At 39.6% G+C, this 18,293-nt stretch overlaps 3 protein-coding genes across 4 annotated transcripts; 1 reads left to right on the top strand and 2 right to left on the bottom strand.

Moving 5' to 3' along the window:
* Positions 1-110: 110 nt before the first annotated feature.
* Positions 111-7,409, bottom strand: nop2 (NOP2 nucleolar protein homolog (yeast)). The gene is made up of 16 exons (XM_020655761.3): positions 7,271-7,409; positions 5,814-5,928; positions 5,649-5,691; positions 5,505-5,569; positions 4,504-4,793; positions 3,952-4,201; positions 3,640-3,839; positions 3,398-3,487; positions 3,031-3,118; positions 2,252-2,392; positions 1,777-1,916; positions 1,601-1,690; positions 1,375-1,497; positions 1,157-1,254; positions 936-1,072; positions 111-840 (listed from the first exon to the last, which is right to left on the bottom strand). The coding sequence occupies exons 2-16, from the start codon at positions 5,917-5,919 to the stop codon at positions 401-403; spliced, it is 2,301 nt and encodes a 766-aa protein (XP_020511417.2). The 5' UTR covers positions 5,920-5,928; positions 7,271-7,409; the 3' UTR covers positions 111-400.
* Positions 7,410-7,601: 192 nt separating this feature from the next.
* emg1 (EMG1 N1-specific pseudouridine methyltransferase) lies at positions 7,602-10,798 on the top strand. Its single transcript, XM_020655767.3, has 5 exons — positions 7,602-7,785; positions 7,923-8,024; positions 8,309-8,450; positions 8,543-8,748; positions 8,834-10,798. The coding sequence occupies exons 1-5, from the start codon at positions 7,636-7,638 to the stop codon at positions 8,945-8,947; spliced, it is 714 nt and encodes a 237-aa protein (XP_020511423.1). The 5' UTR covers positions 7,602-7,635; the 3' UTR covers positions 8,948-10,798.
* A 778-nt stretch (positions 10,799-11,576) lies between these two features.
* On the bottom strand, positions 11,577-18,167 carry kel (Kell metallo-endopeptidase (Kell blood group)). Of its 2 annotated transcripts, none has more exons than XM_065957481.1 (18): positions 17,538-18,167; positions 15,728-16,040; positions 15,281-15,580; positions 15,048-15,169; positions 14,566-14,724; positions 14,389-14,460; positions 14,085-14,273; positions 13,830-13,990; positions 13,618-13,735; positions 13,422-13,532; positions 13,250-13,348; positions 13,083-13,160; positions 12,871-12,977; positions 12,699-12,788; positions 12,550-12,617; positions 12,234-12,394; positions 12,053-12,142; positions 11,577-11,968 (listed from the first exon to the last, which is right to left on the bottom strand). In XM_065957481.1, the coding sequence occupies exons 1-18, from the start codon at positions 17,562-17,564 to the stop codon at positions 11,822-11,824; spliced, it is 2,412 nt and encodes an 803-aa protein (XP_065813553.1). In that variant the 5' UTR covers positions 17,565-18,167; the 3' UTR covers positions 11,577-11,821. The 2 variants fall into 2 exon arrangements, with proteins under 2 accessions (XP_065813553.1, XP_020511424.2); XM_020655768.3 differs by having other exon boundaries at positions 13,422-13,517.
* Positions 18,168-18,293: the final 126 nt, after the last annotated feature.

The following is an 18,293-nucleotide window of genomic DNA, read 5'->3' as shown; positions in this document are numbered from 1 at the left end:
TAATGCTGGTATGTCAATGAATCGTGCAAGTCTGATTCAGAGGAACTTAAGACAACTAAACCTCACACTGACCAATAAATGAGGAATCAAACAAGTGATTGGAAAAAAAATTGTCTTAAAACATTTATTTTTTTCACAGATTACTGGAGGACATCCCATTCTGCAATTTAATACAAACATGTCGAACATTCTGTTATACAAACAGAGGAACGTAGGAGCTTACTGAAGTGACACCATCATTAACCAGTAAAAATCATTTGTACACAGGCATTACAACCATATCTGACTGACGTATTCAGAATTACTGCTCTTAAATAACAGAGACAACCGAGCTGATGACTTGTTAACTCAGGTGATCAGGGTCTTTAGGGACCCTCATCACTTCATCACACTGTACACATCACTCTACATCTTGTTTTCCTAACAAGACTTTCAACTTTCTGAACTTGTTTTTTCCAATTCGTTTTTTTGCTTTCATGGGGGACTTTTTGTTTATGCCCTGCTTTTTCTCAAATCTGCTGCTGTCCTTTTTGTCAGCCTTTTGTTCTTTTGTTCCGTCTGCAGTCTTTGATGCAGTCTTCTTCTTGGCCTTCGCTCCTTCTACCGTCTTTCCATCCATTTTGGCCATCTTCTCCTTTTTCGGTCCAGCAGGTAAGTCTTTCTTGCCTTTTGGCTTGACGTTTTCTGCTTTCTTGGCCGTCATTCCATTGGCTTGGCTTTTCCCCTTTAGGCTGCCTGCCTTGCCGGCGACAGTCTTCTTCGTTGTGTCACTTTTGGAGGGTTTCTCTTCAGGAGAGTCTGGAACAACTGTTGCATCGGGAGCATCTGCACTTTCTTCTTCTAAATAAATAACAACAAGAGAAGTTCAGTTTGAGGTAAACAATGACACCTTTATGATAGACGTGGACATGTTTGCTTGTGATAGAAAGTGTTACCTTTTCCCGTTGGTGCAGTCGGAATAACATTGGAGAACTTCTTAAACTTGGCCACAAAGAACCCGTCCATATTGTGGGAATGAGGGTAAAAACGCCTGGACAGGCGAAGAGTGGGATGGAATCTACGTTCTTTGAACCTTAAAAAAAGGAGAAAAATACATTTTAAGATTGAAGATCAAAGTACCGGCCTTTCAGTAACATAAACAGATTTTCTTTTTTACCTTGTGAAGCCTTCTTTGCCGAAGTCAAGTCCTGTGGGAACCAATTTGACGTTTCTTTTCTTTAAAGCGTAGTCCACCACCCATTCATTCTCCTCAACCTGGTGAAATATATATTTTATTAATGCAAAAGCCTTTCTGCTAAACACTTTCATCTACAAACAAATACATCTAAGAATGAAAAAGACATGAAACATAAAAACTACATGTAGAGAACATACCATTATTGAACACGTGCAGTACACCAGATATCCTCCTGAGGAGGACTCTGCATTGACCGAGTCGATGGCAGACAGAAGTAATTCCTTCTGCAGGTGAGCAGAACGATGGATGTCTGCGTCGTCCTGTTAGGTAATAGAAGGAAAAGAAGAGGGATTAAATACTATGTACATCTAAGGCTATGACACAGACAGTATGCGTGTAAATATTAAGAGTGAGTGGATTTACCTTGCTGGTTTTCACAGCAGGATCTTTAGCGATGACTCCTGTGCCTGAGCATGGAGCATCCAGCAGCACTCTGTCAAACCCACCCATAACCTGCAGGAGGCAAAAAAACACACACCAGTCAGTGCACTGACAAACTCTTAATGTTAATGTAAACCAAGTATTTCAGTAAATGTTACCTTTGGGAACTGTCTCCCGTCATAGTTGCTGACAACAGTGTTGGTGACCCCCAGGCGGTGGATGTTTCCCACCACACTCTTTAGTCTGTCTGCATTGGCGTCATTAGCAACGATCACTCCAGTGTTTCTCATGAGCTGGGCTGGTGGTGGGACAAACAAATACATCATTAAACACGTTGATTCTACATGTGAGAAAAGATTGGATTTGCATTGGTCTGTTATTTGCTATTTCTCTTTAAATTCATGTGCAACTGTTTTGATAATCAAGAATGGCTTCTATTCAATTTTCAGTAGTTCATATGTTAAAACATTTCTTTGTCACATATGATATCAAACGGAGTGTTTTTGTGCTTTACACTGATAATTGGACCAATGAAAGAGTTTGAAACTCCATGTTGGGATCTCATCTGAATAACTGTTAGTAGAGGATGGAATCGCTCATTCAAATACAAAGTGTAACTACAGCACATCTTACCGATATATGTGGTCTTGCCTCCTGGAGCTGAGCTCATGTCTAACACTAACTCTCCCTCCTGTGGAGAGAGCGCCATCACCGGCAAAAAGCTGGAGGCTCCCTGCAGCATGTACTGACCAGACAAGTACTCTGGGGTTGCACCTGATTTAAAAAAACACAGGAAGAGTTAGAGTTAAAGTTCATGAGTCTACAGTCAGCCGCCTTAGATACAATCGATGTCCTAAAGAGTTGAGACATTGTGTCAAATGTAAATAAAACCCCGTATGTGACCGAAAATAAAACAAAGAGAACATGAGAACTGGTGAAACTGTAGAATGTCATCGTTTTGGAAACTTATACGCCCAATGTTCATTTTAACCATCAAAAAGTTGAAATAAAGTTTGGACTTTGGTAAACAAAAGGCTGGAAAAGTTGTGAAATAAAAACTCCATGGAACATCTCATAATTAATTAGGTTAACTGGCAACAGGTTATTATTATTATTATGATAGGTTATTTTTTTAAAAGCATCTCGGAGAGGGAGGAACTTCTTTTTAAATGTGTTGCTGACGTCACATTCAACATTGGTACAGACTTTACAGACAAAAAACAATGGAATAATCTCTCAGCTTTCTCATTGGATATGATGCCTTTGTGCTATTTTCATTCAAACATGGGGTTTCAATGTTTTTGAAAATCCTCACTTATTGTAATTATTGACATTTCACAGAAATTCTCAGGAGACAGGTTTGTATTATCAAACAGAGATTTTTTAGTTGACTTGAATGTAATGAAACTTACCGACTGGAACTGATGAGTCATAGATGACCAAACCCACTTTGGACCATTTCCCCAGTGGATCAAGGTTCACCCCTCGGTTGATCAAGGCCTAAAAACAAATTTTGTTAGAGTTCAACAAACAGTAAGAGCACATGAATAAAGCGTTTGACTCTGAACAATTCTATCTGCATCATGGGTTTATTAGACTCTCTCCTTTAAATCATGAATGTGTTTATGACAAATTCAAAACTGAAGCTAAACCTGGATGATCTATTTCACTTATCCCCACGGCCCGTCACTTTTACTCTGAAATGATTACCCTGACTGTTTCATTCTTGTCTCTGCAGTTATTACAGAGTGAAGAAATATGAAGTATCAAAACAGTTACCTGTGCAAGGTCCCGCCTCCTTGTTTTCAGTGTGTTGGTCCGAATAGTGACAGGTCTCTGAATTTCATTGGCCTCAAGGAAGTCAACCAGCTGTAGGCAAAATATAAAAAATGAACAAGAAAAAAGTTATTTAACGCAGCTGAGAATTTCAATCAGGTCATGACAACAGATACATATTTCAGTTTGCTACATTGAAAAGTTCCAGGAATGTTGAGAACATCAAAGTTGAATCATTCACGCACCTCTGAGAGAGGAAAGAGGTCCATTAACTTCTCAATCAGGAAGTTGTTGTAGCTGTAATACATACAGAGATCCTTCTTCAGGAGAGAGACGTACTCTGCTCTCTCTTTCCCTTCCTCCCTCTTTGTCGAGAAATTACAAAGCACGTCAATATTGTCTTTTATTCTTTGATGGATCGTCTTCAGGTCGAGAGGCAGGATACCTAAAATGTAAACAAATAAAGATGAGACCTTGTTTTAGTATATTCAATTATGTGCATTAAAAAGAGGAAAAAATCTGAGAGATTTAAAAGAAGAAAAAAAAAACTCATTCACCTTCTTTCTCACTTTCCTCTGCCCCCGGTAGTCTAAACAGGTCCATTTCATCCATGTTGGCTTGAACTGTGTCTTCCTCTTCCATGTCCTCATCGGATTTCTTTTCCTCACCATCCTCGTCATCATCATCATCATCATCATCATCTTCCTCCTCCTCCTCCTCATCATCATCATCATCATCATCACTTCCAAGAGGCAATGTTTCCTTCTGCTTTTTGGCTTTCTTGGCTGCCCGCTCAATGGGAAGAAGCTGAATGAAAAATAAAAGGACATTAGTCACTGTTTTATATAAACTTTATATTCAGCACATTAAAACCCCATCGTCTGTGAAAGATACACTGTTCAGATTGAACGCGAGAACCAATGGCCTGGTTATAACCATCAACAGGGGTGGGCGTTTTTTTAGTCTCTATTCTGAAATCATGGACTGAACCGCCAAATGATCAGTTTTTCTCATAGTTAAACGTTGACGCCTGAATCACAATTTTAATCATTTCCATCATTCAATACATCAAACAAAGCTTTAGTTCACAACAAGTTCACAACACTTACTTCCTCTCCATCACTCTCTTCCTCACCACTGCCATCTTCGAGAGTACCATAGTCATCAACCAATTCTTCATCATCATCATCATCTTCTTCATCCTCCTCATCCTCCATTTCTTTGACTGCTAGTTTGGAACCCTTCTTTCCCTTTTCTCCCTTCTGCTCCTGCTGCTCTTCCTCATTCTCATCATCATCCTCCTCCCAGTGTTCATCACTGTCATCCTCACTTTCAGGTTCATCAAGTTTGCGCTTCCTCTTCACGGGTTTCAACCATTTACTGTTCTCGTCAGTGAATCCTTTAGTCCAACAGAGACGGGAAATAAAAAAACGGATGATTTAGAATAACAAACAATCCAAGGACTTTATCTGAAAATGAAGGTTGTTAATTAGAAAATAAAAATAAAATGTTTCTCTCTTAAAATGCTAACAAGAAACTGCAGATATCTTATGGTGCGTTCCATTTGATCCTGGAGGTAGAAATTCCAAGTTACCGGTCTGATACGTCATCAGGAACGCCTCCTTGAAGGAAATATCGACTCGGAAACTCAGAGCAACTTCAGTAGTCTGACTTAAAATCCAACATGGCTGCTATGTGCATCAACAGTAACGTTTAACTTCGTCCACTTTTTGTGTAATTAAATCAATCACACCGGAACGATCTTGCAAGTTCTATCAGTAGACATGTTGTCGTGGTTCTTTTCGTGCAAACTATCACATAGTGTTTTGTTTTCGTCAGGTATTAGTTAACAATACAAAGGTACTCTTGGAGGCATCCGTGTTGCTTGTCCGACCTGCAACTGGAACAGGGTTAACTCGAGTGTGACGTCATTCCCAGCTTCAAAATCCAAGGTAGATGGAACGCACCAATAGACTTGAAAACTTAACATCAGTGTGGTTAAAATGTGATGCAAGCTAAATACACGTTATATTCTTCAGATGCTTGGTAGGTATTGCATGATTTTCTGTACACAAAAAACATCCCAACCATGTCACAATAAAGTGGTTACCTTTCTTGGGCTGTTCCTTTGCAGCATCTTTAGGCTTTTTCGAAGTCTGAACTCTTTTTGCAGCTCTGGAAATTGACAAAACAAATTAGTATCTTGTGAAGAGAGTTGTGTTATTTAGTGGTTTATAATCATTCAACTTTTTACCTCTTTCTGCCTCTACTTGACAGGCGTTTTGGTTCGGTTTCCTCTGCAAACAGAGAAAAACACCAACTATGATTATGCAGTCTGCAAGTTAGAGAGTTGTACAACTAGACAACAGAGATGTCCAGAGTCTTTGTAAATAGCAGAGATGAAGGGTGGAATAATTACCGTCTTTTATGAACTTAACCAGCTCTGTCTCAGCTCCTTGCTGCTTTCGTGATTTTCTCCCGGGCCCTCTTTTCACCTTATTGGTGGGATCCAACTTTCGACCCATGACTCAGAGCTGAAAATTTAAAGAATAGAAAATAAACAGAGGTCACTGTTTGCACTGCCTTTAGATCAAGCTCGGCTCCGTTGGGACTGATTCGCTTCCAAGATGACCTAAGCCCCATGCAGTGAACCACAAACCATCACATGTACCTAAACATATAAAACATGCAGTGCATTACACCATACAGTGTTTAACATCAACACATCCCACAATCTGTCATTGTCTCATCCCATTCCTTTAATAGTAATAACTAATAACACTGCATTTTTAGATATTTTGCATGTGGTTTTAATTTCAAGCATGTTCATTTCAACGGAAAATAAAAGTGAGATATGTTCAGATGAAAGCCTGCATGTGACAATTTAACTGCTGTAATTAATCCAGTGAAGAGCAACAAATACAACACCACGACTTTTCTTAGACAAAGCAGTTAATTGTTTATGGACTTTTACTGACAGAAGGTGATCTATTTTTTTTGTTTTGTTATTGTGGTATCTATCTTTTTTGTACATTTTTCTTTTCTTATTTAAATTGTACTCTGTTCACTTTTTGCTCTTTGCTGCTGTAACAATGTAAATTTCCCCGTTGTGGGATAAATAAAGGATTATCTTATCTTAAAAAAATCCACAAACACGAAGAAGTTTGTTTTTGGTAGAGAAACCAAGACTGCATTTATTTAGGGCAATCAAAACAAAGCTCATGACTAATAAGAGGTTATCATCATTGTTGTAGCTTTATGTCCAGAAATCTGCAGGTCGGCTGAAACACAGTTAACAGCTGCCTCTGATTAAAAAAATATATATATACTTGAATGATTTAATTCATTTTAATTATACAACTGCTCTGTAACTTTGACTCTTTTAACTGTCTTAATAAATTAACTTGTTCCATTTGTTTCTGGCCTGTTTTAATAACTTTTCTTCAATGTCTTCTATTGTGGTACTTTTCCCCTTTGTCAAGACGCTTTTTGAAAGGGTTTATTGAGGATTAATCAAGAGAAATGCCATAAAGTTTGACAACAGTATACCTGTCTGTTTAACATAATGACGTGTTTTATTTTAACCTCTACTTTATATTTTATATTTATTTTTTGATGGACTTGCATACGTAAATGAATACACAGCTCCAGATGTTTAACCACACGGATTTCAAACACTTTTTGCAGATTCGCACTGACATAATAATGACAGAATAGACGGAAAAGACGAGTTACACACGGAACACGAGTGGACCCGACTCCGCATGTCGTGTTTTGAAGTGTCGACCAAGAACAAGACGTTCATAACACTATCAGAGTTAACACGTTTTGGTTTTTTTTGTCTCATGAGCTCAGATAAAAACGTCACATACTCACCGATAAATCCGTTGTTTTTTTGTTTTTTGTTTCAGATATAATTTCTACGCAGTGAACAGCAAAAAAAACCACCACACGTGAATTTTTCCTCCACACGCTGTGGAAGAACATCCGGCGCGCGGCAGTGACGCAAGGACAACGCGATCGTGCGCGCGCATGTGGTCTATACAGTCTATGGTTTAAACAAAATTTAACAAAATATACAAGACAAAGTTTAACGTTATCACATTATTATTATGATTAGTGGAAAGGGCAAAGTCAGTAATAATCAACTTAGTCGTACCTTTGGCAGTACCCACTCGGTGAACACGCGCTTTACAGTGACGTAGACATACAGCGACAGTCCAAACGATTTCAAAAGAATCATGGCGGCTCCTGATGGGAAGAAGCGTGGTCTTGAACATTTGGACGAATATGAACCAAAACCAGCCAAACACCTTCGCAGCCTACATGACCGTATGGCAGAGAGGAGGCTGGTTGTGATTCTGGAGGGAGCCTCGTTAGAAACAGTGAAGGTAAAAGAGTGTGTTTGAGTGTTGTTGTGATCTACCTGCTGCTGCTCACCTCAGTCACCATGCCTTTAACGTGTGGTTGATTTTACAATACGTTAACTTTTAACATGTTGTTGTTGCGTGTTTGGATTTTTTCCCAGGTTGGAAAAACATTTGAGCTGTTAAACTGTGACCAACACAAAAATATAATCGTCAAAAGTGGAAGGAATCCGGGACACATACGACCAGATATCACCCACCAGGTGAGTTCTGATTTCAGACAAACGAATAGTGTTTATGTACCTTTGTGGGTTATAAAAGGGTCGTCATTACATAATATGACAACCATCCGAGAGTGTTGTCATGCTTATTGAGTTAATGGACTCTTGTTTGGGTTTATATATACATATCTTTTTCTTCAAATAACCTAATGATGTATCTTTCTTTTTACAGTTGTTTTTTTTTTTACTTTAAAGTTAAAGATCTGCCTTCTATAAAAGAGCGTATAATATGAGCACATTTAAATGATTGTTCTTTCTTTCCCCAGTGCTTGCTCATGTTGATGGACAGTCCACTGAACAGGGCAGGCCTGTTGCAGGTTTATATCCACACAGAGAAAAACGCCTTAATAGAAATCAACCCACAGACACGCATCCCAAGAACCTTCACTCGTTTCTGTGGCCTAATGGGTAAACTACCAATGTTAAATGTTAAGTGAATGTTTGAATTGAATAGAATATCTAGATCAGTCAATTTTACTCAAATGTGTTTTCCATCTCAGTTCAGCTCCTGCACAAGCTGAGTGTCAGGGCCGCTGATGGTCCTCAAAAGCTTCTGAGGATGATTAAAAACCCAGTGTCTGACCATCTGCCTCCTGGCTGCCCACGCATTACCACCTCCTTCTCTGCTGGAGAGGCTGTCTGCCCTCGGACTTTAGTGCCGGATGGACCAGCTGCAGTGGTGGTCGGAGCATTTGCTCATGGAGCGGTGAGAAAAAAATCTCCAGATTATGATTTACTGTTGTCCGCTTCCAAATTTTTGTCTGTCTTACTGATTTCTTTGTCTTTATTAGGTGAATGTGGACTACACAGAGAAGACCGTGTCTATCAGTAACTACCCACTTTCAGGGGCACTGACCTGTGCCAAGATGTGCTCTGCCTTTGAGGAAGTGTGGGGTGTCCTGTGACAAACTGTCAGAGAACGACTGATGGTTACCAGGCAGAGAGAAACATGGACATTAGAACTCAGAATGGATATATTGCAAGCAGTTGGCCAAATGACAATTTTGCTAGTGATACTATGTGGATTACAAAAAAGTATCATGTTACACACTGATGTTGTGAAAAACAAATGTTTCTGTATCCATTGTTCCCTTTTCATTTTCACTTGGCTGTTTTTTTTTTATATCAGTTTCAGCTACTGCTGAGTTTTGAATCAGTGCAATTATATTGAAATATATAACCAAACAATGAGTGATTTTCTTCTATATAGATTAGAACAAATGTTTATCTTAAATTGATGCAACATTTTATGAAATTATGTGCTACATGAATTCCATGAGAAAAATGGTAACAGGAAAACCTTCAACACAGTTTTTACATCAACAGAAAAGATATGATTTCACTTTGCTGATCAGGTTGGAGTTTATTACAGCTCAAAATGGATTTGTCTTCATGTTAATTCTAGTAGTAGTAAGTTCTTCTTACGGCAACCCGACGTTTCGGTGCTTTTCTTAACCGGGTTTTAGTGAGCCTTTGTCTTGTTCGTGGTTTCTTTATCCGTGAAGATTTATAAGGAAGACGATTTTGCTTTGGTCGACGTCTTCGAGTCCTTGTTGTCTTCCTTGGAGTCTTTCGAACCTGTGCTGCTCGGCTTGTCGCAGATCCGCGTTTCTTCCCTGCTGGTTTTGCAGTTTTTCCTCTTGCTTTGAGGGTCTTTCTTCTTGGTTTGTGGGATTTGGCCGCTGGCTTACGAGTCTTGCCTTTTGGTTTGTGTGGTCTGGCTGCTGCTTTCTGAGCCTTGCCTTTTGGTTTGTTGGATTTGCCTTTATGTTTGGTAGTCCTCCTGGCTGGTCTCTGTGACTTTTTTTTTCCTTTGGGGGATTTGCTGGCACTTTTGTTCTGCTTCAGATCTCCTTTTGTTTTCATAGGTATCGCACCACCTGTCCTTGCTTGCTTTGTGTCAGTCTGTTTCTGATTTTATTTGGGAAATAAAGAATTGGAATATAATTTTGGATTAGTATTTAAAGGAAAAACCTTTGAGTCCCTACTTTGAGCACTGAAAAAAAGGTAAACAACACTTCACATTGAGAACACTGCTGCGGCTCTATGTATTGAAACGTATAAGTACATTCCTCTTTACGCAATGTAAACTACGTACTGTAAAACATCTAAAGAGCATTGTGATAGCAATGTCCCACCCTTCTGTTTGACATTAAGTGTTGCATCTTGTTTAAAAAGCCCAACTTTACAGTAAAACATGTCGACAAATTATAAAGGCAAAGCATCTTTTACCTTGCTGTTGAGTCTGAATGATGCATTCCTTGTAGTTCGCACAATTTTGTCGTTGTTTACCAGCCTTTTAGTCACCACATTGACCTTCTTGTTGTTTTTGGTGACATCGTACCCTCCTGCAGCCAGTGTGTGCTTGAGCTCTGCCATGGAGATGCCACCTCGGTGTTTGCATTGGCAAACCACACTAAGGATGAGCTGGGAGATGTGAGACGATGCTGGCTTTGCAGGCTTTGTGTTGGGTGCATTTTCAGTCTCTTTTTGAACCTGATACTTAAAAAGGCGAACAGGAGTCTCTGAAATATTGTTGAAAAAAGACAGCATTTGACTTGTTGATTTAAGAAAAAATATATAATCCTTGGATAATTATAAAATGTATTATAGTTTGATACAAACGCAATCGGTATAGTCCAGTCATTGCTGAGGTCATTATCTCTATTTTTGTATAGTTTTCCATTTTTTAATAGTAATGTTAGAGGGTTGACAATGTTGCAGAGTTAACAAGGTACAATAAAAAAAAAAGTTTACTCCAGTAGATTCAGGGTGAATATATTTTCGTTAATTTGCACTTCTATTGGGAAAAAAAACTTTGCCTTGTGAGTCTCAAAAACAATACAAATTATTTAGCGTTAGATTGGTGTACTCAAGTAAATGTAGCCCCTCTGTTTCTACATCCAAAGTTTAGTTAGTTCACTTAATTTTGGCTGGAACAAGTTAAAATACGACTTTAAAAAAATACTAGTTTGTCAAAACCACATGAAAAGAAGAAAAAAAAAAACAAGCTTCGTAGAAGCTTTTTGCTGCTGTAGATGATCATTTCTTTGATGCTTTGAATAGCTAACTGCTTACTCACTCGGCAGAGCTGCTTTTCCCTTCACTGCGGACTCTTCCTCCTGGACCTGGATGGCTCTCTTCAGAAGTCGGCCCAAACGTTTGGCTCCTGCTTTTCCGAGGCCCTTCCCAGTCGGGGTTTTAGTAGGTTTCAGAATTGGTTTTATAACCTTTGAGTTATTATTTTCTCTGGCTTTAGTGTTGTTATGAACATTTCCCCGTGTGTCCCTCAGTGAGGCTGTGTTTGGTCCGACTTTTCCTCGCATTTTTGCTGTAAGCCTATTTCATATTTCAGAAAGAAATGTCAATACTACCACCCAGCTAAATGTCGGAAAGTGTAACAGGCAATTATGGCCTGGTTGTTAACTGTATTTGTTTATCTTGAAAAATAACAATTATTTAGTTGCTTTGTAACAGCTGTTCCAGAACCAGTGTCACCACTGCATTGTAGAAAGTAAAATATTAAGAGAAAACTACTTTTTAAATGTTTATTTTAATAACATGAGTAAGTAACATCCTGTACAATATATAGCAACACAAACACATCATATTAATATCCACAGATAAATAGGAAGTCAGTGTTTTCTTGGTTCAACATAGGCTACTGTAAGTTCTCTTATTGTACATGTTTATCCTAAACATCTTTAATAGTGTCCACAGTGTGTTAAATGTCTATATTACAGGTCGACAAAGACCTTCTGTTCTTCAGAGGGATGAATTCAGCAGGTTTTTAATGAGACTTGCTGGGTTTTACTTGTGCATTGTAGCCTTGTAGGACACAGGTCAGATGTGGCACATAAGACTGTAATCAAGAAGGAGGGTTCCAAGGGCATGACTTCACGGTAAGTGTCTGTGTCACACTTAAGCTGTAAAAGAATACATTTAATAAATACATTGGCTTGAAAGTTTAAATGTGAAGACAAAAATTGAAACCGGATAAAGCACTGTACCTGAGAAAAAGATGTGAGAAACAGACGAGTGTGTGATAGTCCAGCGATGGAGGTTTCACGCAGATGATTCTTTACAGCCTGATTATAAGCCTGAGGAAAGATGACGACAGGTTGTATTAGACGTGTGAGTATTGTGTTTCATATTGTACACAGAGAATAAAGACTGAAGATGGCTGCTTACCTGCAATGCTATCTGCAGTGCAGAATACTGCACCCAGACCTCCTGCTGCTGCAACACTGAGAGAGAAACCCCCCCTCCTCTTTCTGCATTTTCTGCCACATTGAGATAGTGAGCCCAAACACATTCCCCCACAGCATGCACCGTCTCACTCTGAGAGTAAACTGCCACAACAGAGAGATTAATACGATAATGCAATACATAACCTGTAGGTGTACAGTTTTTGTGTCTGAAAAACTGTATACTATCAAGGTTTTTTACTTAGAATGTAAGGAGCACATGATTTTTAAGATAGTAGGAACATTCAAGCTTTTCTTACTGTCAGGTAGAAGCATATGGAGCATGTCTTTGGCCATAAGAAAGCCTATTACAGCATAATTCATCGCCCTGTGGAAAAATACAATATATAGAACTGCAATTTTTAATCAGAAGTATATTAACAGTGCTCTAAAATCATCGGTTCCATACCGAGGGTAGGTTGGATGAAAGACAGGAGGGACAAACATTCCCATTGGAAAGAGGAGTTCATCATCCAGAAGGAGTGGTGTGACAGACAGACTAGAAGAAAACAAGAAAATATTAAATGTATCTTTGAAACATTCATACTTCTCAACTTTAGGATTAAAAGTTAGACACTTACATATCAGGCGCCTCTGTCTGCTGAGTCAAGAGCTGAGTCCGTCTGTTTCGCCACAATGACTGTAGCTGGACATAGTTGGAGAAGAAGCTATTTGTTTTGACCATAACCTGAAAGCACACAGGTCTTACAGTCATTCTTTGTTTCCAGTTAAGGGAGGGTTGAAGTAGGGTTAATAAATCATTTGCTAGAGCCTACTCAGATCATTGATGTACCTTTGAAAAAAGGAGGTCAAGCTCAGCCTCCTCAGACTTCTCTTTTGTAGTCCAAAGTCTTGGATTTAAAGATTGAACCTGGAGGAAGAAATACCTTTATTGATATCAAAACAAAAACACTGGAGTTTCAAAAAGAAAAGTACATTCATGGCATGTCTTGTCTTTACCTTATACATGACCTGCTGAAGAGTATTCCGATCTGTCCACTTCAATTCATGTAGTTTGGATTTGAAGGCAGAAAATATGTTTTGAATAATCTCCTCTACCTGTTGAACACGAGAAACCTTCAATATTTTTGCTTTGAATCCCATAAATTCAAATCCAGTTATTGCTACTTACATCTCGGTGTGCTGTCCTTTGACTTAGTAGGTCTCTAAGAACTAATTCAAATCCTCTCTCAGTCTCTAACACACAGTGTGTCCAGCGTGGAGCTACCTGGTAAAAAAGACCCTTAATGAAGATCTTAAGCAAAACTCTAACTTATGGCTGTGAACTTTTGGAAAAATGGCAGAATAATGCATCTGAACTGTCTCACCTCATCTGTGTTACCCAGGGATGCGGACAAATTATTCGCTGTTTCATAAAATCTGGAGTCCAGAGCAGGCATCATTGTGTGCAGAAGATTGAGGACCATGTAAGTATGAAGCGGGCTGCTGCACAGGAAAAAATAAAACTGCAAAAGGTCAAAAATGAAGACTGGGACAGTTAGAGATGTCTAATTGTGGTGTATTTTGTCACTTACAGTACCTGGTGCTTAGCTCATGCCTGCTCAGCCATTTGCCAATGATACGGGACATTTGCACGATGTAGGGTAAGTTATGCAGAAGGACATGTTCATTTTCTGTGAGAGGCAGTGGATGTAAAGCAGCTTGCAAGCAGCCCAACCAATCAATTGCAGGGGCTTGGCTCTGTTGGCATATTTACACAAACAAACAAGTCAGTTATTACTGAGGATTCAGACATGGTGTACGTGTGTGGCGACACATCATCCTCCTCCAGTACCTGGAGCTGTTTGATGGTCATGCGCTGATATAGCTGGCCTTTTGAGAGGCGATAGTGCAGAGGTGAGGCAGCCACCGCAAACTCAGAGGACAGAGAGATGAACATGCCCACATGGATCATGATGCTTTTGGGTGGGGCCCCCAACAAAGCCAAGTACCTCTGACAAGATGCCAAAAAGGGACGTAATGTCTGGATGAAAAGAGACAGGGGAATGACAGAAGAATGCATTAGTGGGATGAATTGATATTGCTGCTTTCATGAAACATATTTCCTTAATCAATACAGGTCTTTCTAAGTCATCAACCTGAGTCCTAGCCTGTGACTTCTGTGTCTTGCTGTTCCATTCAATCGGGATCAACAGATCTGGCTGATCAATCTGTGGACAAAGAGGAGACTTGAGTTAAAAATAACACAAAGCCTACTTTTTCTTGGCAGTGCTCCCACCAGCATGTAAGGACAAGTTATCCTAATGGATACTAGCCTGTATGTATCTTTTGGTCGTCCCATGGACAGTTTCATTTGGGTCTCTGCCCACATAGAGGTTAAAGAAAGGAAAGGTGCTGTAGTCCTTCATTAGCAATCTCAGGGTGGAGTTAAAATCAGTCTGATTCCTCTGACCTGATACCGCCCAGCCTCCTAGCTGCAAATATAGAGTGAGATGATGAAGGCCTTAGCAGGAACAAGAGAACAGGCTCTGGTATTAACATGAACAAAACAGCTCAGTGTGTCCTTTAAAGATTAAGCAAACAATTTCAAATTGTCAGCAACAAAATGCAAGGTTCTGATTCAAAATGCTTTTATGTTACAACAAACAATTACCAGTACATGTTCGCCATCTTGTGATGGCCTGTTAGCTCACTCACATTTGGTGATTTGCATTGAGCTCAAGGTAGAGCCGGTGCTGGAGGAAATTCATTTAGATTGAGTGTTCTGCCCTCGTTCAAGATCATATATTTAGCTCACTTTCTGGATGAGTGTAAGGAATGGCTCTGCTCCAGCAGTCTCTATGGATTTGGTGTCTAAACAGGAACGATAGAATCCTTTGGCCTTCTGCACTGCTGTACCGACTGGTCTGTCGTTTGATTCTAAGTAGATGAAGAAAGTATTAATTAAGATATAATATCATATTCTCACATAAACTGAAAAAAAAGACAGGATAAAGCCATAAAATGCACTTCCTGGTTGCACACTCTTACCCAAAATCTCTCTGAGATATTGCAGCAGTGTAGTTTTCCTGTCATGTAGTTTCTCCTCTCTCAGCCATTTGTCTTGAATTGCTTTAGTTCCCCCTCCTCGTTCTGGCCAGACAGCCCTTTCCTTCTGGTTCTGTGGATGTCCAGGGATGCCCTGACCTCTCTGTCTCCCCCCACTGTCTGTTGAGAGTCTGTCAGATCCGCATGTGAACAAGAAGTAATCACAGGGCTGCTTGAAGGGATCGGCAGACATAGACAGACGGGCAGAGGCCCTCTGACAGGCTTGGGAGAGACATGGGGTTTCTACAGGAAAGAGAGAAGAAGTGTCTATATTATCCATGTAAATACTAATGTCATTGTTTTTATTGTTTTTTTTACACTTGTGAGAGAAGAGGCAGATGAAAAGTCATATATTGAATTTTTGGAACCATTGTTTTTCTGGAGGCTTACCAGTATGTTCTAGGTTTTTGCTCCTGTTTTGAAGATTGTGATACATGTAGCACATAACTCCCAGAATGGCAGCACCGAAGGAGAACCCCAAGAGAAGGAGGAGCAGCCACCGGAGGGTAATCCACGCTGACTTTGTTCGGTGCTGGTGCTCTGAATTAGACTCTGGTTGCTGTAGCTCAGACTGGAGCTGGATTTGTTGATCTCGTGGGGGCTGGGGGGGATCTTGGGTTGGGACGTGTTGCTGAAACAGAGGTGGAGGCTGAATCTGGCTCTCACGTTCTGGCTGTGATGATGGCTGGACTGATATTTGAAGCTAGATATAAGGAGGTAAAAGTAGAATGTGACTGCATCAACATTTTGACAAAGGTTTTATCTATAAAATTGCTCCAAAATGTTTTCTAACAGAAAAAATAAAGGAATATACAAGCTGGACCTTGACAATCCAGTAGAAGCATCCATACTAATACATTGCAGGTTAACAGCCATTTCTGTTTGCCAATTGTTTTCAAACTTAGAAAAACTCCTGCCACTACTCATCACAGGTGTCTCAGTTTACAGGCTCTGGGCAGTTTAACCAATCAGTGACCTCCATATATAGTGGTTTAAATTGAATCATCTGCTTCAATGTCACAAGGAAAGCAAAGAAAAAGCAGATGAAACAAACGTGTGACTGTTTTCTTATATTTATATATCATGCCATGTTCTTGAGGGCCCAGATCCCCCGATAAGAGCAACCCAGGTAGCTTCTTTTACTCACAACAAGTTCTCTCAGTTGTGACAATAACCAGGATAAAAGATAGGTTGTGTCATTGCTAACCTACAGGTCCAGCTAACAAAAATCAAAACTGAGCAGGATTATTTAAAAAAGTGTCACACAGGGTGTGTCCCATTTATAGATTCTTAGTAGAACTTGGCCAACAACATCTCATCAATACTCTAAGGCAGTGGTTCTCAACTGGTCCAGCCTCAGGACCCCTCACCAACTCCTTAATGAGAATTGCCAACCAAAATTTCTGATATTTTTCAACCAATCAGTTTAATTTAATGAAAAAAAAAAATACAAATTGGACAGTACAAGACGTGACAGAACTTTTTGACAAAAAAAATGTCCATGAAAACAGTTCCGCGACCCACTTTTGGGTCCAGATCCACCATTTGAGAGCCAGAATCTCACTTTCCCTTGATTAACCATCACAACATTTGATCACTTAACCTTTAATAAGCTGTTGCTCAAAAAATGAGAGGCCCCTCAACATTTCTACAAAGAGCCAGTAGGGATTTTTTTGTTCTCTCTAACAACAAACTGTTCTGTCCATGTTTAGTGCCTGTTACTAAACTTCAACATCAAAGGCTGTCCCATACTGCACAATACAAAGGAGATATACAGACAACTGTACAGCAGACACAATGACAGAAGCCTAACCAGAGATCACATATACTTTAATTATCTCCACTGATACATGCTTGACCCATCTGTTGTTGCAGTTCTGAAGAATCTTACTTTATGTTCTTATCATGAGCATTTGAAAGCCACTTAGGTATGTATGGTACATTTTCTCTTACTTTAAAAAATTCCAAAGTAACAAGAAAAGTCAGATAAAAACTATTAGTTTAAATTTTGGCATCCAAATTTGAGCCCATTCCAGGCCTCACCAAACCACATGATTTGAATCATAACTATTTTCCCAGGGAACTTGCATGGCTCTGCGTCAGTTTCTAGCCACTAAAACAAACACATTAGCCGTTTCCATGTGAACGTAGTAAACACAGCCTCACAAACAACTGTTTTGGTTTGTGGAAAAAATCCTACCTCAAGCTCAATTGGAATTCCACTCATTCTTGTTGTATATGGATGGCTTGCTGTGTTTCTCCAGCTTGTTGCATCCTCTGTCTTTCACATATGATATTTCACATGTGCCCCCCCCTCCTGCAGTCAAACAGATGTCATCTCAGCCCCCCTATCTTTTTTCATCACTCACTTCTCTCGTCATCTGACGCTGATAAAAACAACTCTGCGGGCCACATCTTACTTTCCTTACCAGATAATCAAGTCCAGACTCTGGTTGTACTGTGGGACATGCATGTGGATATTTTGCGGTTTGTGATTCCAGGAGAAACTTGTCATCAAGACTTGTTCTTGTGTTCTTACTCTACCTCCCGTCTTCTCCTTCAAAAGCTTGGACAGGCAAGTTGAAAGCTAGTTTTGTTTTTTGCATTTTGAAGGCTGCATTAAATGAGGTCAAGTACTTCCTGGAAAGCAAACATTCTATGATGCACACGCACCACATGTCAGCTGGCGTCATTATCAGTGCAACATATGGCTGTTGACAACTGATAGAGCACTTCTACGTCCTTTACAAGTGTAGCACATCGTCAAGAGCCTGGGAGGGCACATTTTTGGACGTCACATTGACACCAACCCGGGGGAAATTATGTCTGTGAAAAAAATTACAAACTTTATGTGCAACTAAAATTCTTGTATGCCGACTTATAAAGGATATAATGTTCTGTGTATTGTAGGTGTCCAGAATTCAGTTGTTCAGCAGACAGTTGACAAACTAGACAA

The sequence above is a fragment of the Labrus bergylta genome, chromosome 8 (assembly GCF_963930695.1).
Source record: "Labrus bergylta chromosome 8, fLabBer1.1, whole genome shotgun sequence".
Lineage (NCBI taxonomy): Eukaryota > Metazoa > Chordata > Actinopteri > Labriformes > Labridae > Labrus > Labrus bergylta.
The sequence above is the reverse complement of the archived record's forward strand: the minus strand, read 5'-3'. Positions and strand labels throughout refer to the sequence as shown.

Bases quoted from the DNA above. Each gene is read 5' to 3' on its own strand.
- nop2 (XM_020655761.3), bottom strand. From the start codon at position 5,919: ATGGGTCGAAAGTTGGATCCCACCAATAAGGTGAAAAGAGGGCCCGGG. The intron at 1,498-1,600 runs GTAAATCCACTC...ATTACCTAACAG, and splicing joins CTGCTGTGAAAACCAGCAAG to GACGACGCAGACATCCATCG. The intron at 841-935 runs GTAACACTTTCT...TTATTTATTTAG, and splicing joins GACTGCACCAACGGGAAAAG to AAGAAGAAAGTGCAGATGCT.
- emg1 (XM_020655767.3), top strand. From the start codon at position 7,636: ATGGCGGCTCCTGATGGGAAGAAGCGTGGTCTTGAACATTTGGACGAA. The intron at 8,025-8,308 runs GTGAGTTCTGAT...TTCTTTCCCCAG, and splicing joins GACCAGATATCACCCACCAG to TGCTTGCTCATGTTGATGGA. The intron at 8,749-8,833 runs GTGAGAAAAAAA...TGTCTTTATTAG, and splicing joins GAGCATTTGCTCATGGAGCG to GTGAATGTGGACTACACAGA.
- kel (XM_065957481.1), bottom strand. From the start codon at position 17,564: ATGAGTGGAATTCCAATTGAGCTTGAG. The intron at 14,274-14,388 runs GTTGATGACTTA...CTTTTCATCCAG, and splicing joins AGTCACAGGCTAGGACTCAG to ACATTACGTCCCTTTTTGGC. The intron at 13,349-13,421 runs GTAAGTAGCAAT...CGTGTTCAACAG, and splicing joins AAAGGACAGCACACCGAGAT to GTAGAGGAGATTATTCAAAA.